This window comes from Leucopleurus acutus, assembly GCF_964270905.1.
Source record: "Leucopleurus acutus genome assembly, chromosome: 16".
NCBI classification, from domain to species: domain Eukaryota; kingdom Metazoa; phylum Chordata; class Mammalia; order Artiodactyla; family Delphinidae; genus Leucopleurus; species Leucopleurus acutus.
Genome location: NC_139158.1, coordinates 26762172 through 26773869, shown reverse-complemented (window position 1 = coordinate 26773869; position 11698 = coordinate 26762172). Strand labels below are relative to the sequence as shown.

General features: G+C 43.0%; 1 protein-coding gene across 2 annotated transcripts in view; it reads right to left on the bottom strand.

Moving 5' to 3' along the window:
• Positions 1 to 289: 289 nt before the first annotated feature.
• The window catches only part of PARN (poly(A)-specific ribonuclease), a 168633-nt gene continuing 157224 nt past the window's right edge, over positions 290 to 11698 (bottom strand). For both annotated transcript variants that reach the window (XM_082857709.1, XM_082857710.1), the window contains exon 24: positions 290 to 1576. In XM_082857709.1, the coding sequence (XP_082713835.1) occupies positions 1524 to 1576 (53 nt within the window). In that variant the 3' untranslated portion in view covers positions 290 to 1523. The remainder of the gene's footprint in view (positions 1577 to 11698) is intronic.

The following is an 11698-nucleotide window of genomic DNA, read 5'->3' as shown; positions in this document are numbered from 1 at the left end:
TAAAAAATTTTTTAAAAAAGTGTCAGGTACTACCTGTTTCTACCCGTAGGCTTTAATGACTCAGGAGAGTCCAGCAGCGCCCCCTAACCCCCTCCTTTGTCTTTACCCTCCTGTCACACTTTCCCACTGGGCTGTGCCTGGCGACCGCGTTGAGCAGGGGTGGGAGCTCCTCGTGCCAAGTCTGGGTTTGTAACTTTGGGGACAAGGGGAAGGGGGAAGGGAAGATGTTAAGAGGCCCTTAATTGGGGAAAATGTTTTACAAATCTGAATTCCCACGACACCTGGGATTCTCATCAGAGCTGTAACAACTCAGATCCTTCCCACCAGAAAAAGATGCAGCCCCTCCTACACCATTTACCACGGGCTCCACTCCAGCACCAGGCATCTGACTCATCAAGGCAGGTGAAAGGGTTAGAGGTTAAAAAAAAAAAAAGAGAAAACCATAAGCAACAGGCTTAGTGACTTACAGGGCTTTTTCAAGGGTCATCTTTAGAGAGAAATATGTCTATGTAGAGATTAAGTATGTCATTCACTTATAAAAGAAGAGAAAGGAAAAAACCAAAATCCTATGAAAATTTCTTTAATTTTCATCTTTTGGAAATACATTTTTCATTTTTATTTCCACGATAAAAAAATGTTAAATATCTAACAATGATCTATATGAAGCAGATCTACTGAAGCAGATCCACGAGATTCTGTCCCTGTTGTGACCTGTTTCAACAGAGAAAGGGCTGGTACAGGGTGTCGATTTGTCATGATTTCACACACATGCACACACGCCACCTCACCCCCAGATGCCACCAAACAGAGAAGACACCAGGCTAAGATAATGAAAACTGAAAGCAGCGCTACATGGGAAAACAGAAATTAACTTTTCACTCGTACACTCCACCATGAGAAACTCATATCTTAGGGGGAAAACTCTAAATAAATATGCCCCGAAGGTCAAGGCAGGTGTTGACAGCGGTAGAGATTTTCCTACTGGGAAAACAAGCTTGAGAGCCTCATATTTTCAGGCAGCGATGGTGGAAAGCAGGCAGACACAACCGAATTCTCTACTGGGAGACATACCCACAGGCTGGGGCTGCCCCCAGGACTGAGCATGAGATGGTGGATGAGAACCTCTCAAAGCAGGAAAGAGTTCAACCCCAAATCAGGATCACAGCACCTAAGAGTGTCGGCTCTTTCTGTGAAATCTCACGGCCAACCTTCCCCATCAGGTGGATTCTTAAACACAGATTCATGACAGGAAGGGTTTCACATGAGCAACAAGTAATGACCTGGATAATCACGCACACATGACAGCCAACGACATGCTGAGCGCCAGCAGACAGGTGATGCTAAAGAGGAAGGAACACAGCCTTGACAATAAAAACTGGGATTTTTCAGGTGACACACACTTGGTTTCAAACCCCTCCTGCACCACATTGGATTCAGTTAAACACAGTATGGCTTCCAAAAATGCCGGCTGCTTCTTTCCTTCTCAGCAACAGCACCAGCGGTTTGTTCCACTCAGGTCTTGGTTACCACGTGTCAGGGACCTCAAAGAGCTTGGCTGAGCTGTCCGAGATGCTTCCTGGTGGGAGAGGACAAAACAAGGTGAACAAGGAGAGGACCACCCCGGGGGGGAGAACAAAAAGACCAGCTGCAAAGACAGCTTTGACCAGGGCCAGGGCCGGGCGGTGGCACGGCCACAAGTGGAGATAGTCCACGGGTGGGCCTTGCCTATGGAGAGCAGTGCCCGGCAAACAGAGGCCACACTGCAGAAACATCACGGCAGGGCCGAGGAAGTGCCTCCCTGCTTGGGTGCCTCTCTTGATTTTACAGGAGTGACAGTATCTCTCAGTGAGAACACACTCTGTATTCTTTGCTAGCCAGCATGCTGGGCACTTAGTTCATTTAATCTTCATAAAAGCCCAGTTCAGGGGTACCAATATCCCCATTTTACAGATACAAGACATCTAGCGAGTGGCTGAGATGGGGTCTGGATCCTTCCGCAGCACCAAGGTGGCTGGGTTCCTCTGTGCCGTGGTGACCGGCACCCAGATGAGAAATCTCAGGGGCTGGCAGCTAGACAGTGGCGGGAAGCCGACCAGTGGGAGTTCAGAGATCCCAAAAGGGGCAAAAGCAGCTTGTAGCTTTTTCCAATTTCAGCAACACTGGCTACAGTCTTCTCGGACTGAAGGGTCTCTTTCGTTACAAACAGTTTCACCCCGAAGTTAGAAGCCCTTCTGCATTCAGCTACTTTCTGCAACAGCAGCAGCAGCACTGGGTCAGGGCCTGGACCACAAATGTCCAGATCCGAGCGAATGGGAATTAAGTCAGGAAACAGCGTGTTCACGATGGAAAATGCACGACCGGGCATTCCCGTACCCGTGGTATCATGCATTATTTAAGCCCTAGAGCAGGGCTGGCAGGGAAAAGGGCAAAGCCAGCCCCAGCCGCTAACACACCGAGAGTTCAAAAGGGGGGAGGTCTGTGATGATGCCTGAAGTGGAGAGTAACTTCTGAAAACAGAGGGGAACTCGCTCGGCTGGCAGTGGCTACTGCCAGTGACAGGAATGCCTAAAGGTAACTAGGTCCAAACACATGAAATAACACAGGGAATTCCACTAGAGTGAGAATTCCCACTTCTGCTCATTTATTGAGATAAAGTCCAGACAGACAGGATAAGAAGAGCAGGCGAGGGGTCATTTGAAGTGTTCTGCCCCAAGTCTCGTGGCTGTGTTGCACATGCATCTCTTGGGACTGCTCCTGAGAAGTGAAGATGGGCAGGAGATGGTCCACGTGACAAAGACTGCCATGATCCAGTTAGAAAAGGAATAAAGGTTATTGAAAAATGAAACAAAACACAAACACTCCCCTCCCCAGAGCAACTAAATACTACAGATGGCCCATGATAAGACTGAAACCAGCCTGACCCCTCCTCCACCACACATTCACACAACACCTAATTGTAGGGAGGAAAATAAACATCAATAAGGGCATTTTTACAATTCACATATCAAAGAAATATTACAGCAGCCAATGTGCCATTCTAAAGGTAAAAGCCACAATGCCAAATGTGGGGAGCTGAAATAAATTAAAACTAGCTGAGAAGAAAAAAGATAAATGGCTAAAAGCAACAGCGTTGTCATATTTATAATCGCACCCGTGGTTAGCTGGATGGGAGTATATGTGAGTCTGGTGGTACGCCATCAAACGCACAGGAGCGACTCTGTGAAGAGCTAGTGAGAAATAACAGAATAAGCAAAAGCTGTGAAGTGAGGCAAGTCTGGCCTGACCATCTCACTAGCTGTAAGACTCCAAGCAACTCTCAGTGCCTCATCTATAAGATGGACTCGATGCTACTTTATGCCACCCAGGACTTCTGAGATTCAGCCAGGTTCCTGGCACAGAGCAAGTTTTTTTTTTTCTTTTTTTTTTCTTTGCAGTACGCGGGCCTCTCACTGCTGTGGCCTCTCCCGTTGCGGAGCACAGGCTCCGGACACGCAGGCTCAGCGGCCATGGCTCATGGGCCCAGCCGCTCCGCGGCACGTGGGATCTTCCCGGACCGGGGCACGAACCCGTGTCCCCTGCATCGGCAGGCGGACTCTCAACCACTGCGCCACCAGGGAAGCCCCAGAGCAAGTTTTTAATGCACGTTAGGCCCCTTCCCTTAGGGATAAGGTGGCCCAACACTGAACGTGGTGGCTGCCCAGGAAGCCAACAGCCTGCAGTCAGAGAGCTGCCTAAAATGCGCAGCTGCTGAGCAAGAATGATGTGTACAGAGGAAACAGAACTTTACAAACCATGTAAAGGAGACCCAGACCAGAGGGGAGCTGGACGTCACTGCTGGTGTTTGTTCTAGCACCTTCCAGAAAGGGAGAGCTGTAGACCGTTGAAGGATCTGTCTCAAAGCTAACGGACAAAGAGCTACGGTCGGTTTTCCGGGGAACTCACTTTCACAGCCCTGTTTAGTTACTAGAGTGCAAAGAATTATTCAGGAACAATTTTTCTTTTTAAATAGATACTTCAGGACATCTGCCTCCTGCTACGATGGGCCATACCTTGCATCACATACAAAGATTAACTCTAAATGGATTGTATGTCTGAATGTAAAACCTAAAACTGGAAAACTTCTAGAAGAAAACACGAGAAGATCTCTGCAATCGAGTAAGGCAAAGATTTCTTAGATATGACAACAAAGGCATAATCCAAGGGAAAAAGATTGATAAATTGGATTTCGTTAAAACTTAAAACTTCTACTATTGAAAGATACTGTTAAGAGAATGAAAAGAAAAGCACAGTCGGGAAGAATCTGTAGAACACCCATAAGGACTTGTATCCTGAATACGTAAGAATACATAAGAACTCTTAAAACTGAATAAGGAGAAAACAAACAGCCCAATCAAAAAATGAGCAAAAGATCTGAACAAACATTTCATTAAAGAGATTTAAATGGACAAATAATCAAATAAAAAGATACTTAACATCATTAGTCATTAGGGAAATTCAAACCAAAGCCATAATGAGATACCAGTACACACCACTAGAATGGCAAAAAGGACAATACCAACACTGGTGAAGGTACAGAGCCACTAAGCCCTCATGCCCGGCTGGTGGGAATGCAAAATGCTGCAGCCACTTTGGAAAACAGTGTGCCAGGTTCTTATAAAATTAAACATACACTTACCACACGACCCAGTAATTCCAGCCTTAGGTATTTTCCCAAAGAAATGAACACTTAGTTCGCACAAAAACTTATACACAAATGTTTATATCTGCTAGATTCTTAGTTGCTAACAACCTAAATGTCAACAGGCAAAATGGATAAATAAACAGTGATATGTCCATAAAATGGACTGCTACTCAGCAGAAAGAAGGAATGAGCCAGTGACATGGGCAAGAACACAGACAAACGTCAAATGTGTTAAGCTAAGTGCAAGACTCAAGGGGTTACTTATTGAATGATTCCATTTAAATGACCTTCTGAAAAAGGCAAAATTACAGGAATAGAAAGCAGATCAGCAGCTGCTGGGATCTATGGATGGGAAGGGGCTGATTGCAAAGGGGCACGAGGGAATCTTCTGGAATAACTGTTCTATTTCTTGAGCACAGTGATGGTTATTTGACTGTACATATTTGTCAAAATTCATCAACTTGTACACCTAAAAGTAATGACATATTGTATGTAAATTGTATCTTAATAAAGCTGACCCTGCAAAAGGTATGAGGAATGTTGTTTTAAAAAAATCCAATAGATTTTAATATGAAATATTATGCTGATAATTAAAATTATTTGACCAAGAGTTTTTTTTTTAAATGGGGGGAAAACAAGATACTAAACGACATATAGAGTATGATGCCAACTATGTATAAAAACGATAGGCAGGGGCTTCCCTGGTGGCGCAGTGGTTGAGAGTCTGCCTGCCGATGCAGGGGACACGGGTTCGTGCCCTGGTCCAGGAGGATCCCACATGCCGCGGAGCGGCTAGGCCCGTGAGCCATGGCCGCTGAGCCTGCGCGTCTGGAGCCTGTGCTCCGCAACGGGAGAGGCCACAACAGTGAGAGGCCCGCGTAACGCAAATTAAAAAAAAAAAAAAAAAAAAAAAAGATAGGCAGAGTAAAATACTTGTTAACAGAGTATCAAGTAACTAGGGTTTAATGTTCTTTCTAGCTTCCTTCATTTTACTGATTTTCATAGTGAGCACATTATTTTTGTTAACAGAAACAACAAAAGAAACTAAAAAGTGGTAAACACAAAGGGTGATTGTTTCTGCTGATTTACCTTTCATCTAACTAGAGTTGAAAGGGAGAAACTCTGAGCTAAGACAGCTCTTCCCTCACGTGAATCTGAAAAACCACACAGCGCACTGGAAATCTGCTGTCCTACCATTTCCTACAGAGTGGAATTCTGTATAGGGCAAGATCCTCTGGGGTGCCATACAGGAGTTTTTAAGTAGGAAGTGCTCCAAAGGGCCTGGTCGTGGGGTGGTAGCCACACCAAGAAAGCAGGGCTCCCCTGGACGGTGTGTGGGGAGCCCCCGAGGTATGCCTGGAGGAAGAGGGAAGCGCAGGGAGTGTGCCGCCCCACAGGGCAGCACACTCCTCAGTTAGGCTGAAATCTGCATTTTAATTGAGGAATTAAAAAGTTCTTTGGGAGGTCGCTGGACATCCCTAGCCTGGCCGCTCAGGTGACCGATAGCACCAACTGCAGATCGTGTTCCTCACTTCAGGAGACCTCCAACAGCACAAGGAGACCGCTGTTCTAGGTAGACTCCCTACTTTTATACTGTAACCCTAGGGGTTTAAGCTGGAAAGGTTCAGCAGATTAGTCAAGACTACAATAAAACCTGCGGCTCTTGGAAACCATGTAAAGCTCTAATGTGTTGGGGTTTTCTTTTTTTAATAAATTTATTTTATTTTTGGCTGTGTTGGGTCTTCGTTGCAGGCTTTTCTCTCGTTGCGGCGAGCGGGGGCTACTCTCCATTGCGGTGCACGGGCTTCTCATTGCGGTGGCTACTCTTGTTGAGCACGGGCTCCAGGCGCGTGGGCTTCAGTGGTTGTGGTACGCGGGCTCAGTAGTTGTGGCTTGCAGGCTCTAGAGCGTGGGCTCAGCAGTTGTGGCACATGGGCTTAGTTACTCCACCGCATGTGGGATCTTCCCAGACCAGGGCTCAAACCCGTGTCCCCTGCATTGGCAGGTGGATTCTTAACCACTGTGCCACCAGGGAAGCCCTGTGTTGGATTTTAAATGTAAAGTGGAAAGGAAACTTGGAACAACTCTATCATGTGACAAAAAGTCACCAGGAACAGTCCACAGCTCGGCCCTGTTCCGTGAACACTGTCTAACAGGCACTGCCGGAGCCTCTGGCTAGTGGACAGTCCATCTTTATTTTGAGACTGGCCAGTCTCGTCAGCATCAGGCCACTGGAACACAATTCACTTACTCAGCAAGAGCAAGTGCGCTGTGGACACCCATCCATTACTGTCTGGGGAACATTTCTTGGACAGTTTACTCCAGCATAAATGGCACACAGAGCTGTTTCCTTTATATACCAATGAAGAATATACCTTGAATGCCCCAGTGGAAAGCAGACAGCATTACCAATCTACACTAACTGCAATAAATATAAAGGGAGGGGATTTATATTATACATTTGCTTCCTGAGAATAGGATAGAAACAACTACAGTTACGAGAAATATTTACTAAGTACATAACATGTACATAAAAAGCTCCAAAAGAGAATAATGTCTCGGACTTTTACTGCATGACTTCATCACAAGAAAATCCAGGTTGGTAGTTGTTTCTGATCTAGAACAGATGCCAGAAATATTCACCTTTGCAAAGAATCCTTTGTTTCCTCTGAAGTTTGGATAAACTTCACATTTTCCAGAGTGGTACAAGGCCTTTGCTCTGGATCAGACAGCCCTCCCCGCCACCCCCAATAACAGCTGTATTTGACTTTGCATATTTGTGATTCTGTGAGCCTTGGTTTCCTCTCTATAAATTAGATATAATGATATCTACAACTTACTTGGTTTTTATAACGACTAGACCATAAAGGACGTTCCTAGCACAATGTCCGGGTATATAATATCAACTCAATAAATGGTCATTTCTTCTATAATTTAAGTCATTTTGTTATCTTGGAAGGTGTCCAGTACTTAACTCTTAGTGTATCTTTGATACTAACTTGTGTAACTAAGAAAAATGACACTGTTTTGTGTGGGATTTATCGAGCATCAGTGTCCCGGGATTGCTACGGTACATGATATTCTATGGCCGTACTTTTTGCTACTTTCCTCTCGGAAAACAGAACATTTCCTACAGGTGGAATGCTGTCTTTTATGTTTCTCATGCCTTCACTAGCAGTGTACTGGGCAACCAACGCACCCTAGTGAATCATCTGAGCACCTGTCAAGAGAACATCCCCAGTAGGAACGCTCAGGCTAGATGCCTTAGAACCCATCTGTGCAGGACAGACGGAGCCACACTGTACCAGACACTCTAATCCAGTTCCGGCCGACATCAATCCAGGCCCTCTCTGCTCCTGGGATTCTCTGAACCTTTGGGAGATTCATACAGACCCTTTAGAGTCCGAACTTTGTACTGTCGCTCATTTTAGGACCTCCTTAAAGTAAATGAGCGATCAAAATCATATGACTTACCAAGTCCAGCACCCGATATCTTGACCTACATCCAGCTGATACTATTAGGACTACATGCTTAAAACAAACCAGCTAAAGAGGATCCAGGAAACTTCCAGCCTTGCGTCAGAAGGTCTTAGTGAATGGTGCTCCAGAAGAAAACTCAATGATCTCAAGTTCTCTGATTCAATTAAAAGTTGTCAAGATGCTTCTCTTTTTTTAGCTGGATTGACAAAGAAGTACAAAAATCTATCTTTTTTTTTTTTTTTAGCTCAAATCTTGTGGCAGTGACAGCTTTACTGTCAATGGGAGGAAAAAAAAACTATTTTAATGATGGTATTATAAATTCAAAACCCCAAATAACTCATAGAAAGTTTTCACTTAAAACGATGAAAGTTATAAAAGGAGCTAATCTACTGATGTAATCTATTATTAGGTATTTTAATACCTTTGAGACTGTGCTGAGACAGAAGGGAAAAAACCTAAAATCCTGTCCCTGAGAAGTAACAGATAAGTGAAAAAATTAAAGAGAATGATGTGAAGGAAAGCTATACAAGAGGGGAAAAGTGTCCCGCCCCGCAACATGCTTGGGGTGAGCTCTGAAAGTCATGCTAACATTTAATATTTAAGATTTGTGAAGCAGGTACAATGCGGCAGTGGTAACAAGTTATCAAAGATGAAGACTAAGTATGTTACAGATTAAAAACTTCTCTAATACTTAAATGAGGGAAAGGGAGACTCACAGATTCAAGAGACAGTTAAAATACACGACCCAGACTTCAAACAAGAGTTTAAGTTTTCAGTTAAAGTTAAGCTTTAGCATAATGTATAAAAGGCATCTGTGACATTTTTGCTGCTTCTTTGATTTCATTCATATCAACGAGATTCAGAAAACGCCCTGCAGGCAGATCGAGCCACATGTAAAAAGAGGAATTAACTGAAACACAATGGATTCTTGGCTTGAGTGTGAATCAAGTTCCAGGCTTCCACTCCCATCCTTTGATTTGACTGTTGGTTCCACTAACAGGGGTGACTATCAGGAAGCAAGATAAAGGAGAGGAGTAATTTTGGCTTGCAGGCATCCCCCTCATCACGTAACTGTGCTTAAAGGTACTCACTTTATTGCAGGCCTGACTTAAGGGCTCTGTGATCTTGGGCAAGTCACATAACCTTCAAGCCTCCGCTGTTTCCTCACTCCTTTTCTTTTCTTTCTTTCATTAATTTTTTTTTATCGAAGTATAGTTGATTTACAATGTTGTGTTAATTTCTGGTGTGCAGCAAAATGATTCATTTATATATATATTCTTTTTCATATTCTTTTCCACTATGGTTTATTACAGGATATTGAATATAGTTCCCTGTGATACACAATATGACCTTGTTTACCTATTTTACATATAGTAGTTTGGATTTGATAATCCCAAACTCCTAATTTATCCCTCCTCCACACCCTTTCCCCTTTGGTAACCATAAATTTTTTTTCTATGTCTGTGAGTCTGTTTGTGTTTTGCAAATAAGTTCATTTGTATCATATTTTAGATTCCACATGTAAGTGATATCACATGGTATTTGTCTTTCTCTTTCTGACTTACTTCACTTAGTATGATAATCTCTAGGTCCATCCATGTTGCTGCAAATGGCATTATTTCGTTCTTTTTTTATGACTTAGTAGTATTCCATTGTATACATGTACCACATCTTCTTTCCATTCATCTGTTGATGGACATTTAGGGTACTTCCATGTCTTGGCTACTGTAAACAGTGCTGCTATGAACACTGGGGTGCACATATCTTTTCGAATTAGAGTTTTCTCCAGATATATGCCCAGGAGAGGGATTGCTGGATCATATGGCAACTCTATTTTTAGTTTTTTAAGGAACCTCCATATGGTTTTACATAGTGGCTGCACCAATTTACATTCCCACCAACAGTACAGGAGGGTTCCCTTTTCTCCACACCCTCTCCAGCATTTGTTATTTGTAGATTTTTAATGATGGCTATTCTGACCAGTGTGAGGTGATACCTCATTGTAGTTTTGATTTGCATTTCTCTAATAATTAGTGATATTGAGCATCTTTTCATGTGCCTGTTGGCCATCTGCATGTCTTCTTTGGAGAAACGTCTACTTAGGACTTCTGCCCATTTGTTGATTGTATTGTTTTTTTGTTGTTGTTGTTGAGTTGCATGAGCTGTTTGTATATTTGGGAAATTAAGCCCTTGTTGGACGCATCGTTTGCAAATATTTTCTCCCATTCTGGAGGTTGTCTTTTCATTTTCTTTATAGTTTCCTTTGCTGTACAAAAGCTTGTAAGTTTGATTAGATCCCATTTGTTTATTTTTCTTTTTATTTCTACTGCCTTGGGAGACTGACCTAAGAAAACATTGCTACGATTTATGCCAGAGAATTTTTGCCTATGTTCTCTTCTAGGAATTTTATGGTGTCATGTCTTATATTTAAGTCTTTAAGCTATTTTGAATTTATTTTTGTGTATGACGTGAGGGAGTCTTCTAACTTCACTGATTTACATGCAGCTTTCCAGTTTTCTCAACACCACTTGCAGAAGACACTGCCTTTTCTCAGGCATCAGTTTTCTTAATTGTAAAATGGACCATCATGCCTACTTCAGAGATTTAAACAAAAGCATTTCCATCAAGCATGAAGTGCAGGGGTGGGGGTGGGGTGGATGAATTGGGAGATTGGGATTGACATATATACACTACTATGTATAAAATACATAACTAATGAGAACCTACTGTATAGCACAGGGAACTTTACTCAGTGCTCTGTGGTGACCTAAATGGGAAGGAAATCTAAAAAAGAGGGGATATATGTATATGTGTAACTGAATCACTTTGCTGTAGAGCGGAAACTAATACAACATTGTAAAGCAACTATACTCTAATAAAAATTAATTAAAAAAAATAAAGATAGGATCCGAACATGCCACATCTAAGGAACTCAGGATGGTGGAGTGGCTGCCTTCACATGTGATGTAGGCTCCTATGTCAGAGAAGAGGCGAAGGCTCTAAGAGTCCATATTTTTAGGGGAGAGAGCAGAAGCAAGAAGACCCACAATCCTGCAGCCTGTAGAAAGAAAACCACATTCACAGAAAGACAGACAAAATGAAAAGGCAGAGGACTATGTACCAGATGAAGGAACAAGATAAAACCGCAGAAAAACAACTAAATGAAGTGGAGATAGGCAACCTTCCAGAAAAAGAATTCAGAATAATGATAGTGAAGATGATCCAGGACCTCAGAAAAAGAATGGAGGCAAAGATGGAGAGGATGCAAGAAATGTTTAACAAAGACCTAGAAGAATTAAAGAACAACAAACAGAGATGAATGATACAATAACTGAAATGAAAAATACACTAGAAGGAATCAACAGCAGAATAATAGGCAGAAGAACGGATAAGTGACCTGGAAGACAGAATGGTGGAATTCAATGCTATGGAACAGAGTAAAGAAAAAAGGATGAAAAGAAATGAAGACAGCCTAAGAGACCTCTGGGACAACATTAAACACACCAACATTTGCAATATAGGGGTCTCAGAAAGAGA